This window comes from Phlebotomus papatasi, chromosome 2 (assembly GCF_024763615.1).
Source record: "Phlebotomus papatasi isolate M1 chromosome 2, Ppap_2.1, whole genome shotgun sequence".
Taxonomy (NCBI): Eukaryota; Metazoa; Arthropoda; class Insecta; order Diptera; family Psychodidae; genus Phlebotomus; species Phlebotomus papatasi.
Genome location: NC_077223.1, coordinates 3813326 through 3838139, shown reverse-complemented (window position 1 = coordinate 3838139; position 24814 = coordinate 3813326). Strand labels below are relative to the sequence as shown.

Here is a 24814-nt window from a genome sequence, read left to right as displayed (position 1 = left end):
AATTCAAACATTTTAATTAATCCTTGGTATATTCAATGCTTTTGTCATCGTCAGTCAAGTAATTCTGTGGCACAACTCTGTTACATATTTCTGGTTTATCAATTATTTCTGTGATAAACTCATACTTGGTGCTCCAATTTGTACAAGTTTCGCATGTAAATAACTTTATATTTTCAAATTACTCTCTTTTAAAGATCCGCTGATAAAATGCAATAGTTAGAATCAGTTGCATCGGGTAACACTAGTTTCCACTTAACCTTTATGCGGAGATAATAGTGTTGCTCTCATGAATTATAGATTTAACATTAAAACCCTATTTTTTCGAGTCAAAGACATATTACACTTTTAATAAATTATAAACATGATCCAAATAAAAAGAATCTTACCTAATTTTCCATTGAAATAAGCCCTAACTTATGAAATAATCTCTCATAGCTTTAAATTACAATTTTCTGGATTTGATCAAAGAAAGTGACACAAATATAAAAGCCCTACTTTTAAGCATTAAAAGAGAATTCAAAGAAATAAAATATTCAATGAAATTCTAACAAATACCGAATTTTTGCAGGGGTGATGGAGCAAAAGTCTTCTTCTCGTGCGGAAATTAAATTTTCATATCTTCACTCAAACCCAACAATTTCCAAATGCTACACAGCAGCATACATTCACATGCTTTCTATATAGTCCTACATTATAAACATTTTCTGTGTTGTCCATAGCAGCTAAATTGTACAAATAAAAATAACAATAAATTTGTGTATGGTGTGAGTGATAAAAGATATTGCATTTTCATGGTAAAAAAATATTGTAAAATATTCCACAACAAAATATTCGTTAAAATTATCATGAGAGATCTGAGGGAAAAACAAGCATTTTATTCACGATTTTTATGGATTCTTCGTGGGGGAAAAATCAATCAAAATATGTATATATAGTGTCCAAAAAGTAAATACAATTGCAATTGACAACACCAACAATACTGTGCAGTAATAACATTTAAATGAAAGTTACAACAACGTTCAAGTACAAGCAAATGTACTTAGAACAGTTACATTAACATATTTATCTTGACTTCTATAGGACCTGACATAGTTAACAAGTGCTGTGCCATTAAGCTTCAATGGTTCCACCAGCAATGGACTATATTCATCAATGAACCAGAAGTATTTCGGGGCTTCTGGGTCCCGTTTCAACGCTGAAGTATCAGATCATTAAAGTATTTTAAGTTTTTTTAAACAGTCTTTCTTTTATGTGGAAATCGTTCCTCATTGGAAGGTCAAGGTAGCTTCAAGAAATCTTATTAGGGGCGTGGTCAAAATTTTTATGCGCAAGACATTTGTAGCCACGCCCAAAATGGATTTATGTGATATGCTTGGACGATACTACACCATCCCATTATTACACTTTGAAAATTCAAAAGCTTTTAACCTTATCTTGTCAAAAATTTCAAAAGAGACGTTACTTAAAATTCATCTTTATAAAGTTACTCTTATGCATGAAGTTTAATAATTTATTCCTGCAAAATATATCATTAAAACAAAGTGTATTAAACCTTTGAATCCTTTGAATAGTCACGTTTTTAGACATATTGAGGTTATTTTTTCAGTTCTATATGTCTGAAAGAAGGTTCAAACAAATATGTCTGGTAAAGTTGAACGTTTGTCTCGCAGAAAATAATAATGGCAACATGTGTGGGTGATAGAAATATTGTCAAGGGAAAAAAAAAGAGGATGTTACCACAAATTATCTTCATTTCTTCCACATAATTCACCTGCTCAGTTGAATGTCTCCTGATTGTCCTTCCACTCCATTGAGAATTATTACTAAATATCTCACAGAGGGACAAAATAGGAGTACGTGTGAAGAGAAAAAAATTGTGAAAGATTGTGACATCTTTATTATTGAGACAATATATTAAGAAATGTTACTGAGAAGAAAAGAAAATACACAAAAAAATAGAAGTAAAATTTTTCCAGCTACTAACAATCCCAAGAGAAAATTATTTTCATCATCGCACTTAGAAAATTTTCATTTTGACCCATCAATTGTCATTCTGATCCTCACTATTTTCAAATACAATACCTCCAACTCTGATTTGCTGTCACAGTCACAATGAGCACATAAAGATACAGAATGATACAGAATCTGTCTCGCATTAAATACTTGCATAAATATTTAATCTTAAAGTGGAATTTTCGAGATATTTCAAGTACAGATACTTTGGTATTCAAGTGAAATGCTCTCTACAATTTACTAGGTTAATTTCCAACATTTGTGTACGTCAACTCTTTATCTACTATTATAACTACATATTATTCCACGAAATCTTTGGAAGAGAACAAAACATTATGTGCCAAAATATAGAAGCATATATTCAATTTCGAAATTATACAAATTCTCTACTAAAACCTCAATTAAATTCTGCTGAAATTTGCCAAATTATTTTAAATCAGTTGTATAAGGGCTTAGGGTAAGTGTGCCAAATTCCGGCCAGCTTGCAATTTCGGCCACCTTTTTTGTTCCTTGAATTTCCATGAATTTTTAGATTTTACGTAATCTAGATATTATACAATGCAAAAGAATAACAAAAAATCTAGCTTCGACAAACGAGACAAGGTGAAAAGGTTTTTGGACTAATTCCCGAATGACAAGGAACTATGAGAATGAAGGTGGCCGAAATAGGGCACCACAGCTGTGTTTATATTTTTATTAATTTTAAAATGTTTTAAGAATGATTTTAGAGTAAATAAAGACGGTAAACTCTGTACAAGGTTCCAAGCAACACTCTTTCAGAAGAAAGAATTAAAAAAATTAATTTGAATTTAAAATATTGCATTTCAAACTTAAGACTATGACGCTTGCATGCAACTATGCCGAAATTTGGCACACTTACCCTATGTATATACAATATACTGAACATAGTAGAAAATAATCCTTTAAAAACAACGCAAGCTTGTCAATAATTTAAAGTATCCTCTGAATTTAAATAATGTATCAATATATTTAGGGAAAAGTGGAACAGTTTCGGATACAAATTTATATTCTGTAACAATAATTACTCTTTAGAGTGGTAGGCAATTTCATCTGAATAACAGAATTGTCTAAAAGTAGGGGAAGACTTTCAGACTTCGCACACTCTGTGGCTTCCAACACTTCATAGTTTTCCCATATATCTTTAATGAATCTAAGAAAAATAAGTCACATTCATTAAAGGAATATGGGGAAAATATGAAGCATTCGAAGCCAGAGTGGTTCCGTTCAGTAATAACCTTTCGAAGAGACAAAGCCACTCCAAAGCCAAGCCAAACCTATTCGAAAATCTAACGGAATCCTAAAGTGCAAGTTCACGTACTCGCCGTTTTAGCGCTGATTATTCTGCCATTTCGAATTTCGATATTCTTGACTCTTCAATCGTCAACAATGCTAACAATAGTGTGTAAACTTTTGCTACAAAAAGTGAATTTTTGTGTAGTTTTGTGGTAATTCAGGATGGCAGAACATTTGAATTGCAATTTTATTAATATAAACGTTCTTTTCATGAACTTGCTTAATTTTTTGTAACTCGTCGGTTTAAACGTTCGAACTTCCAATAAGTTTTTAGGTAAGTTCTCTCTGATATACCTTCGAATCGGTAAAGGAAAAACCTCAACCGGAGAGAGCTCTCAAATCGGGAAGGTTATTGCTGAACGAGAGGAGTGTGTGCGAAGCCTGAAAGCCTTTCCCCACCCCATAGTGAATAAATTTCAGCCAAATATGGAGCAGCCTCCGAGAAAGACCATTTAACCTTTATTTCGAACTTCGAGTAAAAGAATGGTTTTACATTTTTTTTAAAGAATTTATATCACTTTAATACATAAAAGGGGTGACAAAGCGTCCCAAGCTTTGTGAAGTGCTCGAACTTAGACGCTATCTTATCATTCACAAGTAGATCTTGAAAAATTCGAAGATCGGAAAGTGTTCGGTCAGTTATACTTGATGGAAATTTAATAACGACGAAATACAATAACGACGATCATGGTGTTCACTTTCTCTGGGTTATGTGAAGTAGTAGCAAAAAATCCCTTTGACCCGATTTATCTCAAGTACCACCTCCGAATTCATAACCGCGATTGATATAAATAATTTTTTAATAAAAATTAGGTATAGGTTATGAACCGGTTCATTACCGGTTCAGAACCGATTGGAACCGGTACAGTCTTATCGGAAATCTTAAGATTATTCCAACGACCCCAAATATGATACATTCGGCTGATAAATGCACTCTCTAGAGCCTTTTTAACCTCTGACCTTGAAAACCCGTATTAGGAGTGATTCAGCCGTATTTTCGTATAAAGACGAAATGCACGCCTAGATAATCCCTAAAACATATCGTTGGTTGGATCAGCAACTGTGCTAACCGCTTGCTTTGTGTCTACATTTGTTTCAAACGCAGAGCAGCGGTGCGTCGTTTACAACGAATGCAGACATAACGCAAATGCAGTTAGCAAAGTTACTGATCCAACCGACAGTAGAAAAGCACGAAAGAAAAGACCGAGAAAAGCATGAAAGATGAAAACTGTTCCTTCCCGAAACTGCCCCACTCCCCCTAGTTTTTTAAACTCTTGAAATTTTCAATTTGCGCAATCCAGGGACTTGTTGTAGTGTTACGAATAATTACCAACAAATATGTTTTTTATTCGTACAATCTACAACTTAATTTTTATTATAAAAAAATGTGATGACTAAATAGATATTTCAAAGAAAAACATTCAATAACAAGTCGCATAAAAATGATAAGAATAATCAAAAATGGGAAGCGAAAGAAATAAAAACAGGAACTTATTAAGTCAGACAATTTTTAATTATATTTCTATCCTTGATAAATAAATTGGTATCGTTCTTTCGGCAAAATTGTTTACAAAGTATCAAATATTCAGCAGACATTGACAAAATATCCAAATATATTGAGAAATATAGTCACTTGAAACTTTTCCCCACTTTTCCCAATAACACAAAGTACTGCGCTTCACATTTTCTGAGGGCAACTTTAAACTTTATATCTTACATTTCCCTTGCAATATGCTAAAACTTCACTCTTTATTGACATTCTGAATTTGCCCTTTTGTCATATATATGAAATTGACAAGAAAATAGGGTGGATTTCCTACCACAATATATTATTTACCATTGAAAAAGAGCACAATAAAAAGATGTGGCTTTTCCCTAAGAAGGGCAATATTAATATTAGATTCTATCCAGGAAATATTCGTTTGAACTGAGATTTTATTTATTTTATTGTCAGATTAGATCTAATGTGTTACTGAACAAATAAAGCTTCTTTTTTTTCATATAATGCCCCAGGCACAACAACTTTTGTTTCGTAAACATGTTTTTGACATTTCAGTAATGCCAAGCGCACAATAATTTTTGTTTGTAAACATGTTTTCAAAATTTCCCATGAGAATGAGCGAGATGACTAGATCTAGATCTCACTCATTCTCATTGAAATGTCAAAAACATGTTTACTAAACAAAAGTTATTGTGCGTTGGGCATAATGCCCAAGGCACAATAATTTTTGTTTGTAAACATGTTTTTAAAATTTCCTATGAGAGAAAGCGAGATAACTAGATTTCTGTTTCATTCACTCTCATTGAAATGTCAAAAACATGTTTACAAAACAAAAGTTATTGTGCGTTGGGCATAAGAGAGAGTGAGATCTGCATCTTGTCATCTCGCTCGCTCGCTTGCGTAGGCAAATTCGAAAACATGTTTACAAACAAAATTTATTGTGCGTTGGGCATAATGCGGTACGTACAATTTGCTGTTATTAAAATGTTTTTCACTGTTCAGTTTTTGAGATTTCAGAGAAAGATGAACGAAAAGCAAATCTAGTCATCTCACTCACTCTTACAGATAGATGTTTCATTCTCAGCTAAAATTCGAAAATTCGACAATCGGTTTCGAAAATCAAAGGAAAATCTCATTTCGTCCTCAAGGTGATCTAAGTACTCCCTGTTCGAATTTCAAAGTGTCTCGGATGTCTCGGATATCAACGTATATCTTTTTCGCTTTATTGTTTGGAAAATCAAAAGCAATAAGTCTCATATCATTGTAATTTCCCTCATAATTATCATTAATAGGGTAAGTGTACCAAATTCCGGCCAGCTTGCAATTTCGGCCACTATATATTTGTTCCTCAAATTTCCATAAATTTTTAGATTTTGCATACTCTAGACATTATACAATGAAAAAAAAAATAACAAAAAATGTTGCTTCGACGAACTATATGATGTGAAAAAAGGGGATCTAAGTGGCGCAATAGGCAAGACTGTTGGCTCTTGGGCGGTGAGATCTCTGACACGAAGATATATAAATATAATAATTTAGTACTGTATTTATCGTGAAAACAATGACCTTTCCATTTGGAGTAGCGAAAAATCTCCACTTGGAGCAGATTTTGAATTAGCTTAATTTACCCTATTCAATTTTGAAAAAAGAAATTAAACATAAAAGCAAATGAATGTTCTTTGTAATATCGTAGAATAAAGCCTTTTCCTTTGAAAACAAGATTTGATATTTTAAAAAGAGTGAATGAGACCTAGGTCTAGTCATCTCGCTCACTCTCGTAGGTAATTTCGCAAACTTGTTTATAAACAAAAATTATTGTGAGCTGGGCATAAGTTTAATACGTAAATATGTATTCATAATTGCTTATAAGAGAGGGCAGGACAACTAAATTTCACACACTGTCGATAAACATGAGATTTGACATTTCAGTGACAGTATAAATGAAATGATTTATTCATCTCACTCACTCACATAGGTAATTTCGAAACATGTGTACAAAACAAGTTATTGCAAGTTGGGCATTATGTCTAATAACTTTTGTTTTGTGAACATGTTTTCGAGATCGCCTATAACATCCAACGCATCTTAAATCTTGTTTTGTAAACGTATTTTTGACAATTCAGTGAGAATAAAAGAGATCTTAATTTTGACATCTAGCTCACTCTCATAGGCAATTTCAATAAAATGTTTACAAAACAGAAGTCATCGTGCACTGGGCATTATGTTCGATGCACAATGACTTTTGTTTAGTAAACACGTTTTTGACATTTCAATGAAAGTGAATGAGATCTAGATCTAGTCATCTATCTCACTCTTCTAGAAAACTTCGAAAACATGTTTACAAATAAAAGTTATTATGCGTTGGCCATTATGACTAGCGCACAATAACTTTTACTTGTAAACATGTTTTCAAAATTTTCCATGAGAATGAGCGGGATGACTAGATTTAGATCACACTCACTCTCATTGAAATGTCAAAAACATGTTTACTAAACAAAAGTTATTGTGCGTTGGGCATTATGCTCAACGCACAATAACTTTTGTTTTGTAAATTACACACATTACACAGCATTACACATTACACAACGTTACACAGAATACTTTTGTTTTGTAAACAAGTTTTGGAAACAGAAGGAGTGAAAGAGACAACTAACAATTTTTCTCATTTTCCTGAAATACGAAAAAAAATTTACGAAACAAAATGCTTGTGCGCCGCCCGTTAATTCTAAAAACAATAAAGACAATTCTAAAAACAAGAGCTTGAATGTAATAAAATTCGTTTTTGTTTGTGTCTCGGCTATATCCATAGAAAAACCCCAGGAATCTTTGCTAATGCTCTCAAAACGATTTGTTATTGAAATCTAATCCTTCCGATACAATTTTATGCACATTGAATTACCATTGGTATTTCTTTTTGAAGATTTTCCTACACTCTTAAAAAAAATCGTTTACGTAATTTCTTTCCGAAAAAAAACAAAAAAGCCAAGAATTTTGCCTTGACTTTACACATCTGGGAAAAATCAATATAAAGAGGCAGAAGGCAGACACGAAAAATCCTCGACACTGAAACTCGCCTCAATTTCCCCCGAAAACCACCTTGGAAACCTTCGTTCATCCATTAAAATCAATTCTAATTACTTTTTGTCTGGGCAAGAATAAAAACGGCACAAAAGACTATCTCCAGAGTGGTAAGGTATTATATTGTCTGCATTTGATGTTGCATGATGGTACAAATAAATTATTTATCCATTTGGAATATTTAATGTTACTTCATGTTATTTAATGTTGGAAAAAAAACTTAATGTAAAAATGAAAATGTATCGAGAGTGAAAAATTGTGCAAAGATTTTCAACCTGTTACATTTTTTCTCTCTCTCTGTCTCATGGAAAAATCCATTAAAAATTCATTGAAACCATTTTCATGTCAGCTAACGTACAAGTGAAAAATTCCACAGAGACAATATATATTTTTACCACCAAGCTGCCCCCCCCCCTCAACTTTCTGAAAATGGGGTAAAAATGTAAATTAGCCAGAAAGGCATTTAGAACGAGATCGATTGTGTCTGTCGCCAGTATTTCCCTTATTTGTCAATGTTACTGTTGAAATTCCCTTTAATTTTCAATATTATTTGCCAAATAGGGTGTGAATACACATTTTCACGTACACATTCTCTTTACACAAGAATTTTTACACAAAACAAAAACCAACCCTTGCAAATATATATATTAAGAGAGAGAAAACATCAATTTGAGGATAAAACATTGCCGGGAAAACCTCTTCTCCAAATTAGTTCAATATCAACTCCATTCTCTCCTCATCATTCACATTCAATCACATCAGAAAACAGAGACTCTCTGTGTACGTGTTGGAAAATTAAAGAGTTTTCCTTTTTCTCATCCAATCTCATTTTCACAGTAACATACACACCCCAAAAACACCCAAAGTGAAAAGTGAAAAATTCCACAGAAACTTATAAACCTATATACACAAACAGTGAATTTATTATTGGTGTTGAGTTTAACATCGATAGTGACTGTTTTGTAAATAAAACACTTTGGTATTTTGGGTGGAAGGAGGGAAAATCGCGGAAAATTGAGTGGAAATAAAAAAGAAAAGGGGTCGGTCAACTCAAGAAAATTTGCACAATTTCAAAATTTTAGAAAAACATCATTTTGCTTATAATTATCCAATACAATAAACAATATCACAGACACAAACCTAAAATTCTCCTTTTATGGTTTAGACGAGTTTTTGTCAGTAATATAGGGTAAATTAAGCTAATTCAAAACCTTCTCCAAATGGAAATTTTTCGCTACTCCAAATGGAAACGTCATTGTTTTCACGATAAATACAGTACTAAATTATTATAGGGGAAACTGGGGCACCACAAAACAGGGGTTACCACCAAACACTAATTTTTATTTCTAAACTACTTGGACTATCTCGATCATTCCTTCAGTGGACAAGCATCCCTATAATGCCTATAAATTCCTATCGGTCTTATTCTCTGATACCCAATATCCGATTAAAAAATCGCAGTGTTTGGTGGTGCCCCAGTTTCCCCTATTTATATATTTTCTATACCACATTTTAATTATTTAGTTAATTTTGCTCCAAATAAAGCGAAAATCCATTCATATTCACAAATTTTAATTTGTTAATTTCTTAATTAAGTGTACCTTTTCACCATCGAATTTTTCATAGATCGACCATGTTTTCCAATGCAAAACACAATGAGACAGTTGTTTATTCGTTTTGTTTATTATTTATGCCATATTTCTGGCTAATTTTAGTTAAATTAAGTGCTAATCTTTATTGTTGACGGTACGTGAAGTTTCGAAATGAAACAATTACCTATTTCGTGAACAAAGTTTTTCTGAAGTGTCTGCAAATGCTTCAATAGGAAACCCCGGAAATATGATTTTTTGGAGAGATTTCTTTTATTGTTTTAGATGTGAAAGGTGAAAAGACCAGGAATAAGAACAAATCCTGCACTCAGGAGCAACTCAACAAGGTTTTGGAAGCCTTTCGTCGCGGTTTCAGTTAATCCAGAGCTCCGAACAACAAAATCAGAAGTGGGATTGTTTCGTGTCTAACGGTCATGCTTTTTCGAGATCTGGCGGACAAATTTTTGGTCAAGATCTAGCGGACAAGGGCATAGTTCGAGATCTGGCGGACAGGGATTTGTTCCCGATCTGGCGAACAAGAACATCGTTTGAGATCTCACGAAAAAGGATATCGTTCGAGATCTGGCGGACAGGGATTTGTTCAAGATCTGATGGACAAGGATATCATTTGAGATCTGACGGACATAGTTGTTCGAGATCTGGAGATATGATCGTTTGAAATCTCTATCCATAAATGTGATTATAGCACCTCATATCTGAACCAAAGGTAATCCATAAAGATAGGCAGGGTTTAAATATGATACCCAAGAGCCAAAAATAAGGAAAATTAATCACTTTACTGTTCTCAAATGCTTTTGCATAATCGACTTTCCTTTGTGTTGGTTCCTATGTCGACTATTTAATGGTTTTAGAACACGGTGAAGACTGAGGCAAACAGTCGAGACAAGAACCAACACAAAGAAAAGTCGATAACACAGAAGGACTTAAGTAACATTCTAAGAAAAGCATGTTCATTTTTCATTGGAATAGCACCATAATTCAATATAAAACTTTGAGTACTCCTCTTTTATCATTATTACCCCCCAAGAAGTGATTTAAAATTTTCTAATGACATTAACAAAGTCGCTTAACCTTGTAGTATTCTTTGGGGAACATTTCTTTTTTCTAGAAAACTTCCAATTTAATTATGAAAATCTACATCAACTTTGAAAAAACACAAAAAAAATCCGCAATAATCTGACTTTCATAGCAATTGCTAACAACTAAAAGTTAACGCTTTCAGCACGATTTGACCGGTGATAATGTGATCCAAATGGAAAAGATTTTTTCTAATGATCCATTAATTAAGAAAGTTTAAGATTTTGTCGGGAAAATGTTGGAAAATAAAGGGAAAAATCTATTTTTAATTTTCAGTTCAAAAGAGCTCTGAATAGTAAACTAATTGTTTAAGAATGATAAAAGTACGAAAGTCAATCATTTTAATTTTCTTAGTTTTTGAATTTAATCATTTGGAAATAGTAGTTTTATTTCTGTTGTAAATTTAATTAAAATATTGGGAAAAAAAACTGATCATTGTTTTGTTTAATTGGTTAATAAATTGTACAAAATCCTTCCAAACAATATTTTTTTATATTGCAAACATATTTTCTATAAATGTGAGCGAGATGTCTATCACGTTTTTTCAAAACACAATTATTAAGTGAACGGTATAAATTATGAAATAAATTAAAAAAAAAAATAAAATTCAATTAGAATTATAACAAAAAATACATTAAATGTAATTATGACACAAATTTTAGTAAAGACAACATCTCAACTAAAAACGTAATGGGTTAAATCTCTTGTATTGGAATCAAACACCCTGAAGGCGGCTAGAAATTTAGTGGCAATAAAATTTGACGTAAGTTTCTTGGAAACTCATAATCATCAAATTCAGAAAAAAACTGAAGAAACTTTGTCATACACTCGAAGAATCATTAAATATGGAACGTATCCTGCTCCAAGTGCTAAATTTTTCTTCGTGAAAAAAAATCAAGGGTTGAAAAAATGACAGACGATGTATGCGTGATTTATGATTAATTAAGATTAAGATTTAAGGAGTCATACTTCGTAGAATTATGGAAAACTTAAGTTTCGTGTTTTTGACGTCACGCTGTTTGTCCGTCGGTCCGTCTATCCGGCCGTTATCACGGCTAGGGGCCAAACAGCTGCAGATAGAGACATGGGACATTCGGGCGACCCCCTCATTTACTTCACATGATTACATTCATGATTACCTAGGCGGACATATGCGAAAATACCGTTGAATCATTCCTAAGAACGGGTTTTTCAGGTCAAAATTCAAATGACTACAAAGTGTATTTCTCAATCGAATAGGGTAATTTTTAGCCTCGTTGTTAATTTTACACCTTTTTAAGGGTAAAATTAACATGAAAAAGGGTAACTTTAACCCCCAATACACCTAAAAAGGGTAATATTTACACCGATTTTGGATCAATACTGCAGGGTAAAATTAACATTTCCGGAATGTTATTTGAACTTTTTCGGATTTCTCTCACTGTTGGAATCTTGTAGATAGTTTATTGTCTTTATTTTCTCTAAAATAATTCTTAATACATTTTAAAATGAATAAAAATATAGACATAGCTCTAGTGTCATATTTCGGACACCTTGTTTCTCATAGTTCCTTGCCCTTCCGGATTTTTTCCAAACCAAAGTATTTTTTTTTCACAGCGATATTCTTTTGATATCTTTTACATTGTATAACCTCTAGAATATGCAAAAACTTAAAGTTCATGGAAATTTGAAGAACAAAAAAAGTGGCCGAAATTTCAAAATGACCGAAATTCGGTACACTTGTCCAATGTGCATTATTTTACATGAATTCCGTTAATTTTTAAAAATATTCACATTTGAGGAGTGACAAATGTCATTTAGGTAACTTGGGCACCACCGGCCGATTTTTTAATTAGTTGTTAGACTTCAGAAGACCAGTAGAGGAATTCCGTAATATCGGAGAGATCAGTATATAATACACAATGGCTTTTGCTATGATACTTGATACCATGTTTTTAACATTTCATGTACAAAACACAGAGAACTCTCGCTTATGCATGAGAGCGGGGCCGAAATGTCACATGGCTCACATGGATTAAGAGATTGATGAACATCAAATCTTTTGAAATCCAACAATTTTTTTTGTTTACTTAGTAAATTTGCGAAGTTAATCCTGACCTGACTGATGCGATATTATCCCTGAATATGTATACGTTCCTAAAAAATCATAGTGAGCAAGAATCATAGTACGTTAGAACACATTTGCTTTAACTAAACTATCCAAAACGTGACACTTGTCAAGAAAATTTTGAAAATTCAATGTTTCACGGATGTTTTGAATATTTCACGGATTCTTTTATGTCATCCGGATAAAGAGTCCACGGATAAGCGAGTTTACCCTTAATCGCACATATTTCAAATCTAACTATGTTACAGTGCCTAATCTCTAGTCTAATCTAATAGGCACTCAATGGGTCAAGTGGTACAGCACTCGCTCTATGATAGTGTCCCGGGTTCGAATCCCTATTAGGTCACCAGAAATTTTTCTGGCGTTAAAGGTGTTCGGATTGCATCCAGTGAGCTTCAGTGCACTTGATTCCACGGGCATGGGACTGACAATCTCATCCCGTACAAGAAAAAATAATAATGCATGTCTAGAAATCCCCTTGTGGGAAGGCCTAGTTCCTTCATGGAATGTTGTGCCAGCATTATTATTATTAATATAAATCTCTAATCCGGATCGCCGTAATCCGGAAGAGTTATCGACGGTTATATTTAAAATTATTAGGAGGCCATGTATGCATGTGTGTTCAGCAATGAAAATGAACTACAGTTGACTCTCGCTAATTCGGCTCTTTTAAGATCAGTATACTCTTTAATTCTGGCAGCAGTTACCTATATTTGAAAAAAAGTTTGTTGACATTTTTCAAGTCTGATCTTGGTTATCGAATGAAGGAAATATGCTTAAATTTGCATTTGTTTGCCTTACTTTTACGAAGTGATTTTGCATTATTAAGGGATTTTTATGATATTTGCAACAAATATGAGTCTGTAAGTGTAAACTTAATGAGTGTGCAGATAAATAAAAAAAATCGTTGCATTTCAAAAATATTGTAGCCCGAATTTCTCACTAATTCGGGTGACAATTCGGTCCCAAATGCCCGAATTTGTGAGAGTCTACTGTATCCTGTGAAGTTTTTGTTTAATAACTGATATATAATAGCATAAAATTCTCTAATTATGTCTTTTTAAGCTTCTTTAAAACTTTTATTCTAATTCTAGAAATAAATCTTGTATTATATTTTCGAGACGTTGAACAAATTCAAAAAATCCATCCGGATTACGAAGTGGACGTCTGTCATAATGTCTCACAATCATCCGGATAACGAAGCGGGCGCTGTATTTGAAAACCTCTCCCGATTATTCCCGAAGGTACCCGATTTATGACATCTGTCACATTAATATACAAATTCCGTCACAACAATTTTCATCATGTGACTCCCTCTATCCCCTCTTTCTCAACCTAATCTTATATTTTCAATATTGTGAATGAAATTGCGTCGATGGCTTTATCAGTAATTCACCAAACTGAAGCGAATGATTGCGGAGTGGCTTGAAGAAAACCATGAAAAAAGCCCGATAAGAGAAATTTTTGCAGGGGAAAAAAACGTCTGATAAATTCGCATATTGGATGTGTAATGGTAAAATGCTGTGTTTTTTTGTGGAATTTCAGGAATAGGTTCTCTGGCATTTAGAATAATTAGCCCCTAGGACAAAGAGGTCATCTAGGATTGAAGAGTTCGCACTTCCTGATTACGCTGAAGTGGGAGTATGTCGCCCTGCAATTGCGTCGCTTTCCGCCCTGACAATTGCCCCATCGTGAGGTCAAATGGTTAATGCTCGAGGAGGCATCCACAGGGTCAAGAGGTTGGATAGAAATTACAAGAGGAAAATGATTGGTACTTACTTGAGTGGAGAGGGAAGTCCAGTCACAGTTGAACAATTAATAACTTCACAATATTGTTCACTAGTCACCTTTCTGATGGTTATAATCTTTAGTATCTCTCTCACACACACGATGGAAAATCTAATGAGGGGGCTTCAGCAAAAAAGACGTCTCCGGAAAGATAAACTTTCAGTGTCTCCACCACAAAAATTTGATCAAGTAAAAAAAATCACCGCACTCTCCACGACGTAGCTTTTTCAATTGCAAATATTTCTGCAATGTCCACAGATGTGACCAATTCTACACGGTAAATGGATGATGCTCCACTTGGGGCAACTGTCGATGCAGCAATGTGAAGCGCAATGATTGATTTTCCTGAGGAAAATCGCAGAGAAAAATCGTCGAGGCACCACACAAGAGAAAATAATCTGAATTCACCACTTCGGAGGGCTTTCCACCACTGTCACAGCATCGGATTGACCGAAAAAGCACGAACACACCCGAATACACAAGAGACATCTACCGGAAAAGTGGTGGAAATGCAAATCAAAATAGAAATTGAGACAGAGGAGAAGAGCTCGGCAAAGTGCTTGAATTTTGTTTCAGTGATTGCTATTTTGGGAAAAAATCCTAGTTTATTGTATCTCTGAAAATGTTACTCAAATGGTTTCATTCATTGTTGCAAAAAACATGGTAGGTGTTGTTTGGTGTATTTAGTGAAAAATATTTGTAGGGGAAAGTACTCTAAGTTGGACCAGAAAAATGACATTCAAACATTAACATTTTTCCTCGGAAAATTGACAATGAATATTTATTTTCTCTGCACCGACAAAATCTCCAGTTCTTCAAGATCCCACGCTTACCTCATTTAGGATTCAAACGTTCTTAGTTTCTTCTTAAAAAGAAAATAAAAATATTATGTCGATTTGGTCCAATGCATGGCGCAATTTTTGCCTTCGAATGCGACGGTACATGCCTTTGAATCTTAAATTTTCCTGAAAAATTTTGCTGATGAAACAGTAAACGAGCTATTATGGACTAGCTGGAGGTCTAAATCAGAGGTGTGCAAGAAACCGTTGAAACCGAATTAACGTCAAAATAAGTTTGTTATAGTAGCGTTTTGACCATTGACGTACATGTTTCATTTGACGTTAATTCGGTTTCAACGGTTTCTTGCACACCTCTGGTCTAAATCATTCACTGAAACTACGTGAAAAACGCTAACAAAAAGAATCTTTTTCATTTTTTTCTGAACTACTGCTTTTTTCTTTCCAAAAATTGATTGAAACGCCATATTAATGATATGACATGATTGAAAAAGAGCCGATCGAGCGAGAGTCTACTGTAAAATAAAAGAAAAATTTTGAAAATCGTGTCTAATTATGTAATATACAGTAGACTCTCTCAAATTCGGGCATTTGAGACTAAAATGTCACCCGAATTAGAGAGAAATTCGGGCGGCAAGCTTTCTGAAATGCAGCGAATTTTTATTCCTGCTTACACATATTGAGTTTACATGCTCAATTATATTGTAAATATCATGAAAGTCCCTTAATAATGCAAAATCATATCAAAACTATGACAAATCATGCCAAATTTGAGCACATTTGCTCGATTTTATAATCATAATCAAACTTGAATAACGTCATTTTTTTTCCTTTTCGAAATTTAACTGCTGTCCGAATTAAAAAGTAGCCCGATATTAAGAGCCGAGAGAAAGTCTAGTCCTACTGTATCACCAATCAAGTGTGCTGTCTATTCCTTATACTGGAAGATATCATGGTGAGCAATGAAATAACTCTAAATACACACTGATTTAAATATTTTTAAATATTCAAGAAATGATCATGATTACATAAGAAATGATCATGAAGCTGCAAAATTTGGTATTATTGCCACGATACATGAATAGTTCAACCTTCAATTAATTATATGATGCATTAAGTAACTGGCTATGACGAATTTATGTGCTTTTTATCCTGTGATTAAACTATTCGGAAATGTTAAGGTGACGATAGAGGATACTTTACCAAACCGTGCGGGTTACGAACGAATCTTCATCAGAAATTTCTTGCAGTACCAGGCTTATAAGTGGCTAATTATAATGTGGAGTGAATATTTGCGTTAATCGAATGTAAATGTAAAGTTTGAGAATAAAAAAGCATACTTTTATGCCTATGCCTTCCCAAAAATCATCTTGCACTTGTTATCCTAGCTATCTTCTCTGCCCACTAATTATCCGGAATCATCCGGCCTTATCAGACAGCATGAATAGATGCTAACTTCATTTTGTCTTTCAGGCTTCATCTTGGAAGATTCAAGCAAATATTCTGCAAGATCATTTTCCTTTTCCATTTCAAAGAATTGTTTTGTTACAATTATATTGTTGATATCGTGATGTTTTAGCCGTGTCATCAGTGTGAGAGTCTTGTTGTCTCCCATTTCATCCTCGGTCCCCTTACATTTGGGTAAGACTGTCGCAAGACGGTCTTCACAAAAATCACATGTACAGCAACAATAAAGAGGTATTATTTATTTAAAAGTGCTATAGTGTCTTCGGTAATAGTCTTACAAACATCTCTTGAAAGTTTGAACTCGCATTTTGACTCTTCGTTTAGTTGCTATCTCCAGTTTTGTATGACAGGACAGAGAACAAGCAAAAAAAAATATTTGTGTAAACTCATTTCCAATTTCCATAAAAATACCGATTTACAGTTATCTAACTAAAATAAATTCATTTTTTGCTGAAAGATACGTCGTTCTACTTTGTGTATTTTATTTTAAAAAAAATGAAAAAATAAAAATGTGAATTTTAGGAGCAAAAAGAGTTTCAAAAAAATTTTATGTTTTCTCACCTAGCGACTAAACTAAAAGAGATAATAAAGAGTGGATGGTATTTTTGACTTTATTGGATCATAATTATCCTAAAAAACACTTCCTTACAACTTTTTTTTCGCGTATTAAAGAAAACACTGTTAGAAGGTTAAAAACTCTTACCACACATAAAGCAAAACAAACTAAACTGTGAGGTTTCGAATAATCATATGAATATGGCATATCAAATGGCGGTATGAACATTCGAAGGCATGTAATTTTAAAATTCGAAGCTTGCGTATGGGTGGCTTTGTAAATTTTCCACCACCCACGCATATAGGTTCCTTCTTGAGGAAAACTATCTGAACGATGTATACAATATTTCTGAGACAGAAATAATTTTAAATTGGGAAAAACATATAGGGGAAAGTACTCTCCCTTCGAACGTTCATACCTTTGAATAATGTGAATTTTCTTTAAGTTTTTCTAAGATACTTAAACATTTCTATTAAATATTAGTTAGCTTATTATCAATTATTGATTATTATGTAACGATCATGTGGAAATCTCTTAGGAAAAGTAAAAGAAATTTACTTTATTCGAAGGCATGAACGTTCGAAGGGAGAGTAGTAATCCGTGGTTGAGTCCATTTTTAATATTTCTTTAAAAAAAAGCATAAAAACGAATCACTGGGCCCTCAATTTGTGGAGGGAACTAGTCATTTATAATGATCTAACTAATATTTAATAGAATTAAAAAAAAAAGTCAAAGAAATTCACAATATTCGAAGGCATGCACATTCGAAGGGAGAGTACTTTCCCCTAATTCTTTTTTAGAAAATAGTATTTTCTAAAAAAGAATTACAAATATTTTTATATAATCGATTTATTCCTATTTTTTCTCTTATTTCTAGACTAGAATTAATAGGCAGAAGCACATGAGCGATGTATGACAATGCCACAAAAGGAAAGCTTCATGAAATTATTCCCTCTTGATTGATTACAATAGCAATTCTTCCCAATAACAACGCAGCGAGCTACGTGAAGTGTCATTTGTTTAGTGAATATCCTGTAATTTTTTCTTCATTTTCCACCCAGGGAAATCCCTTTTTTAAACTTTGATGATTGTATCTCGATTGTGGGGATATTACTCCTTGAATCCTGAACTTCCTGACCACAAGAGGCACTGAATTTCGCTGAGGTAATATTAAATAAAAATTGTGACGTGTTTTTGTTGATTTTTCATGTTTTCTTTAATCCCCAGGACTCTCCGGATCTCCAGGAAGATCAGCAATCTCAGTTAACCAGGAGCAATGGATGAATTTGTAATTTCCGAGTATATTGTGCAGCCAGAGGCACAAACTAGCGAGAGAGAAAGCATTGCTGAGTATCCGGATGAATTCCTCTGGCCAGGTTCTTCTGAACATCTCAATGGTGAGTATCCCGTTGACGAGGCTGATCTGGAACCCGAAAATTCTGAAGAAGAATTGCTCACGGGCAACACTGGCGACGATGATCAAGATGTGGAGTTTCCGGAACGCACCAATTCGGACGAGGAAATGGTCACAGAGATCACAGGCGACACCGGAGATGATGATCAAGATCTCCTGACACCTTCGCACGAGATCCAGGCCTCCGAATACTACAATCAGGATCCTCAGTCTAAATCCAGTGCCCCGCGAGAGAAGCGACAGAGAGTTAAAACTGGCATAATCTACGAGTGTGACGTCTGCGAGAAGAAGTTCCAGTACGAATCCAGTCTTCAGATTCACAAAAGATTCCACTCAGGCGAGAAGCTGTCCCAATGCAATGAATGTGGGAAGCGCTTTGCCACTCAATATGCCCTGAAACGTCACTCCCGGACTCACGCACAGACTCAGGCAAGTGTCTGTGAGTCCTGCAATGCCTCCTTCATGGACCCAGGAGATTTTGCCAGGCATACTCGGTTCCACGAAACCGGAGAGGCACCGTACACGTGCAAAAACTGCGGAGACACCTTCGACACGTACAGTGCCATCAAGGCTCATCGGTCCAGGAAACACAGATCCCAGTGGCAATGCAAACACTGCTGGGAATCCTTCCCCACCGAGAAACTCTACCGTGAACATCGAGTGACGCATGAGACTTACAGCTGCAGCCAGTGCAACATGAAGTTCATGACGCAGGAGATGCTAGAGATGCACGAGGAGGAGGCCGGAGAACACAGACCACCGCCCAATCTTCTTCAGGTTAGTTCAAGCTCAAAGTACCAAAAACTAACTTTCCAGATTGAATTATTTCACTTTTTCTGGAACATTTTTTTTGTATGTCCACCGTCGTCTTAACTTTATAAAGCCCTCTGATAGAAGAAGAGGATCTTTTCTATGAATCAGAGTAGATCGAGTTCCCGGTTCTCCGAAATATTAAACGGATTCTCCGGATTCCTTTAAAAAAAATGTATGGGTTCCCTAAAAAAATGTATAGGTTCCTCAGGTTCCTTAAAAAATATATAGGTTCCTCAGGTTCCTTAAAAAATATGTGGGTTTCCTGAATTCACCATGAAGTCCCTGAGAAAATATATAGGTTCCTCAGGTTCTGTAAAAAATGTATGGGTTCCCTGGGTTTCTTAAAAAATCTATAAGTTCCCTAAAAAGTGTATAGATTCTCCAGGTTCCTTAAAAAATGTGTGGGTTTCCTAGATTCACCATGAGGTCCCTGAAAAAATGTATAGGTTCCCTAAAAAGGGTATGGGTTCTCCAGGTTTCTTAAAAAATGTATGGGTTTCCTGGATTCACCACGAAGTCCCTGAAAAAATGTATAGGTTCCCTAAAAAGTGTATGGGTTCTCCAGGTTCCTTAAAAATGTGTGGAATTCCTGGATTCACCATGAGGTCCCTGAAAAAACGTATGGATTCCCTGGGTTTCATAAAAGAAATGTATGGGTTCCCGGGGTTCCCTAAAAAGTGTATAGTTCTCCAGGTTCCTTAAAAAATGTGTGATTTTCCTGGATTCACCATGAGACCCCTAAAAGTGTTCGGGATGCCTAGGTCCTTTTTAAAAAATGTGTGGGTTTCCTGTATTCACATCGAAGACCTTGAAAAAAATGCATAGGTTCCTCAGGTTCCCTAAAAATGTATCGGTTTCCTGGCTTTCTTAAAAATTGTGTGGCTTTCCTGGATTAACCTCGAAGTCCTTGAAAAAATGTATAAGTTCCTCAGCTTCCGTAAAACTGTATCGGTTTCCTGGCTTTCTTAAAAATTGTGTAGGTTCCCTGGATTCCCTAAAAAGTGTATGATTCCGCAGGTTTACTAAAACAATGTATTCCTTTTCTAGGTTCCCTGGATTTCTTAAAAAATGTATAGATTCCCTAAAAAGTGTATAGGTTATCCAGGTTCCTTAAAAAATGTGAGAATTTTCTGGATTCACCATGAGATTCTTGAAACTGTTCGGGATCCTCAGGTTCCTTAAAAAAAATGTGTGGGTTTCCTGGATTCACCATGAGGTCCCTGAAAAAAATGTATAGGTTCCCCAGGTTCCACAAAAAATATATGGATTCCCTGGGTTTCTTAAAAATTGTAAGGGTACCCTGGATTCCCTAAAAAGTGTATGGGTTCTCCAGGTTCCTTAAAAAAATGTGAAGGTTTCTTGGATTCACCATGATGTCCCTGATAAAATATATAGGTTCCCCAGGTTCCCTAAAAAATATAAGTCTTTTCTGGGTGCTCCAAGTTTCTTAAAAAATGTTTGGATTCCCTGGGTTCCATAAAAGTGTTTAGATTCTTCAGGTTCCTTAAAAAATGTATGGATTTCCTGGATTCACCATGAGGTCTGTGAAAGTGTTTGGGGTACCCAGATTCCTTAAAAAATGTATGGGTTTCCTGGATTGATCATGAGGTTCCTGAAAAAAATATAGCTTCCCCAGGGTTCTTAAAAATTGTGAGGATTCCCTGGGTTCCCTAAAAAATGTGTGGGTTCCTTGGGTTTTTCAAACCGTGTTTGAGGTCCCCGGGTTCGACTTCTCAATTGACCCTAGCCTTAGCTTCAGTTTCAGCAGTAACTGCCAGTTCCTCACTAACTCTCCAGCTTCGTTTGGTTCATTATTCATGCCATTTTGTAGATGTTATTTGTTTAATAGTTTTGTGTATTGTAGAAAGTCAGTCTTTCGAATGAATTTCATTACACACGCCTGCCTTAATTTTGGTAGATCAATATTAATACAGCCGCTACTAATTGTTCTACATTTTGTGCTCAGTCTTGAGATGTTTGTTTAAATAGATCAATTGTTTTGAGTATTTTGAGTCATAAATGTCGCATTGGAAATTGAAATCGAAGCTGCATATAACTTCCACCACGTTTTTTCCGATGAGGAATATTACGAACGTTGAAAACGAAGAAAGCTCTGGTCATCCATAAATCTGTACACACGACGGTTTTCTGTGCGAATAAACCGCTCTTTTGTGATACTTTTCCTCATCTGTGGAGATACTCCAAAAGGAAACTCGATATTGTTAAATGCGGTCTTTGCTCCTGCCACGGCTGGCGATCATTTTCGTTACCTGCAATGCCGTGTGTTGACTTGCGTACCGAGATACTGAAAACATTAAACTCCTTCAAAAATTTGATTCTCATGAACTAGATCCTGAACTGCACGCGTCTTCTTTGTTGAAACCATATATTTTGTTTTTTCGGAGTTCACCTTTAAACCTAGTTCAACTGCCGAGTTCTCCATAGTTTCGAAGGTTGACAGGAGTTCTCTGGAACTTCTCGCTATGATGTCCACATCATCCGCGAATGCAAGGCATCATTTTCGTTATCTGCAATGCCGTAGTCCTGAGACACCCTATGTAAACCGTTCTCAGGGTTCTCACAATTAAGTCAGACCGTTTCTAACATTTTCCGACATCCGAACAACAGCGAACGAAGGCCAACAGTTGTTTTGTAACACAAAGTAAAAGCAGCTCTGCTGCCAGAGAATAGGCAGGTTTCGGACCCTAATCAATCAGGATTATCAATATACCGGCCGAATAACTCTGACCCATCATGTCCGAGCTATGGACTGTGGTTAGGTTAAAGGCAAAGCTATCAATTCAGGATCTAATCTAGCTCATTCAGGATCTTGCCTGGGATCGTCTTAAAATTGACCCTGAACATCTTCCTGAAGTGGCGGAGGATCGGCAAACATAGGTTGCTAACCTGAGTGTCCTAGTCTTGTAACAGATGAAATACATTGTAAACGTCCTGTTGCAGGGTTTGTTCATATTGAATGAAGTTTAGAAGATAAAGGGATGGAAAAGCGTTCTACGACTCTTTAACGCTCCCTTTCACTATACGGTTTTCTACAAGTCAATTAGTAACTATAAGATGACGGTGGACACAAAATTATATTGCCTTTATAATCCTGTATTACTTTCTCCATAAATTTAACTGCAAAATTTTTGAAGAAAAGTCAATTAGCTGATAACTGACATGTCTCTGTATAGGTACAGTCGAACAGCGCAGTAGATGCTGCGATGCTTGAATGCGATCTCTGCTCTAAGAGCTTTACTCGCCGAGATTCTCTTCTCGAGCATCGACGTTTGCACACGGGAGTGGGCCTGGTCTCTTGTGATCATTGCCCTATGAAATTCACCTCCCACGCTAGACTCAGAAAGCACATGGCAAGGCACAGTTTACAGAGGAACTTTCAGTGTTCTCAGTGTGAAAAAGCTTTTGCCACTGAGCGCTATTTGAAAATCCACCAGCTAACGCATACCGGAGATCAATTGCCGTTCAAGTGTGAGATGTGTGGGAAGGAATTTCTGCGGAGCAATGCCCTTCGGAATCATATGTTCAGTCATTTGAAGAGATTCCCTTGTGGCAAATGTCAGCTGATTTTTCCTTCTGACAGACAACTTAAGAAACACCGGAAAACGCATAAGTTGATCTGTAGTAGATGTGGAATGAATTTTGAGACACTTGAACTGTTGCAAATGCATTATATTGAGTATCATCCGAACTGTCCGGAAGCTATGGGAGAAGTCCCTGGGGAGGAGAAGCAGCATGAATTAGATCCACTTTATGGGGAACCGTCAGATTTTGAAAAGAAGTACGAAGGATTATTGCTGTATCGATGTGAGATCTGTGACAAGACCTTCATGGAAAATAGATACCTTAGGGATCATATGTTCAGTCATATGAAGAGATTCCCATGTAATCGCTGCAATGAAGTCTTTTCTTCAGAACGGCTACTTAAAAAGCATCGGAAAACGCATAAATTTATCTGTCGAGAATGTAAGGTTAGGTGCGAGAGCGCTGAGGGCTTCAGACAGCACTATCGAGACCTCCATCCGGACTGTGAGGTTCCGGAAGTGGAACAGACGGTGGAGAAGAAAGATCTTAACACTTCAGTAGAAGAGAATCCTGACTACGAGGGTTCAGAAGTGGAAGAGACAGTAGAAAGGAAAGTTAAAACAGAGTACACCTCAGTAGAACAGACGCCAGTAGACGAGAATCCACTTGATATAAAGGCTCTGGTATTCAAGGAGCCAAAAGAGCCAAGAATCTTAAGATGTGAAACTTGTGGCAAGGAATTTTCACGCTTAAGTTACCTCAAAATGCATATAAATACTCATACTAAAAGTTTCCCCTGCTCGAAATGCTTCATGGTCTTTACTTCAGAGAGACGCCTTAAAAGGCATCGAAAAAGTCATATACTTTTTTGCAAAATTTGCAATACGAGATTTGATTCAGGAGAACTCCTCCATGAACACTACAAGGAAGAACATCCAGATCGAAAATTGCCAAAAATTCCAAAGGTTGAGGTTGAGGAACCCGTTGAACAAGTCAAGGAATCCTTTCCGTGTCAATATTGCGATGAACAGTTTCCCGAAAGAAGTTTACGGGATAATCATGTGGAAGCTCATCTAGCCAATAAATTCCGTTGCTCAATGTGTCCGGAATTCTTCGATAAGGAGAAACAACTGCGGAAGCACATTAAGGCACACAGAAAGACATGTAGGTTCTGTACTAGAAAATTCAAGACGCCAGAACGTCTTCAGGATCACTACAAAGAACTTCATTCAGATCAACTTCATTTACTAGAAGTTAATCCCAATTCCCAAGAAACTCAACATAATGCCGTGGAAGTTCAGACAAATGCGCCCATAGAGGAAGTGTTTACGCAAGAACCACAAATTGAGGAACGTTATCCCATTGAAGAGATTTTTACAGTTGAGGATTCATTGGATGGAGTTATCCCAGAAGTTGTAATATTGGAAGATGATTGAATCATAAAAAAAAAAAATTTACTACCGATATTCACTGTTAAAAAAAAAAACTTCAACCAATAGAAATAAAGTTATCAATATGCCGAAGCTCTCTCGTATGCTATTGGTTGATATGTTAATGTCCTCCTCCTTTTACTAATTGACAGCATGCAGAATATTTCAATTTTATTTCGCATTGAATGTAGCCAAAATAGGATAGTAAATTGACAAAAACGCATCTCTTTTGCCTATTCATTTAAATATAATGTCAAGACAATTGTAATGAGTTTAAATATGTGAAATAAACATTAATATATGAAA

General features: G+C 35.3%; 2 protein-coding genes across 7 annotated transcripts in view; one reads left to right on the top strand and one right to left on the bottom strand.

Annotated features, from left to right (window-relative positions):
* The window catches only part of LOC129802186 (beta-arrestin-1), a 76764-nt gene extending 61844 nt beyond the window's left edge, over nt 1–14920 (bottom strand). For all 6 annotated transcript variants that reach the window (XM_055847815.1, XM_055847814.1, XM_055847818.1 and 3 more), the window contains exon 1: nt 14480–14920. The gene's annotated coding sequence lies outside the window, so the exon portion shown is untranslated. The remainder of the gene's footprint in view (nt 1–14479) is intronic.
* Nucleotides 14921–18194: 3274 nt separating this feature from the next.
* LOC129802180 (zinc finger protein 14-like) lies at nt 18195–24814 on the top strand. The gene is made up of 3 exons (XM_055847803.1): nt 18195–18472; nt 18536–19499; nt 22730–24814. Exons 2-3 carry the CDS (start codon nt 18585–18587, stop codon nt 24512–24514), a joined length of 2700 nt encoding a protein of 899 aa, XP_055703778.1. The 5' UTR covers nt 18195–18472; nt 18536–18584; the 3' UTR covers nt 24515–24814.

What these genes read in the sequence shown, in the direction of transcription:
- LOC129802180 (XM_055847803.1), top strand. Translation starts at nt 18,585, where the DNA reads ATGGATGAATTTGTAATTTCCGAGTATATTGTGCAGCCAGAGGCACAA. An exon ending in CACCGCCCAATCTTCTTCAG is followed by an intron (nt 19,500 to 22,729) that starts GTTAGTTCAAGC and finishes GTCTCTGTATAG; the next exon opens with GTACAGTCGAACAGCGCAGT.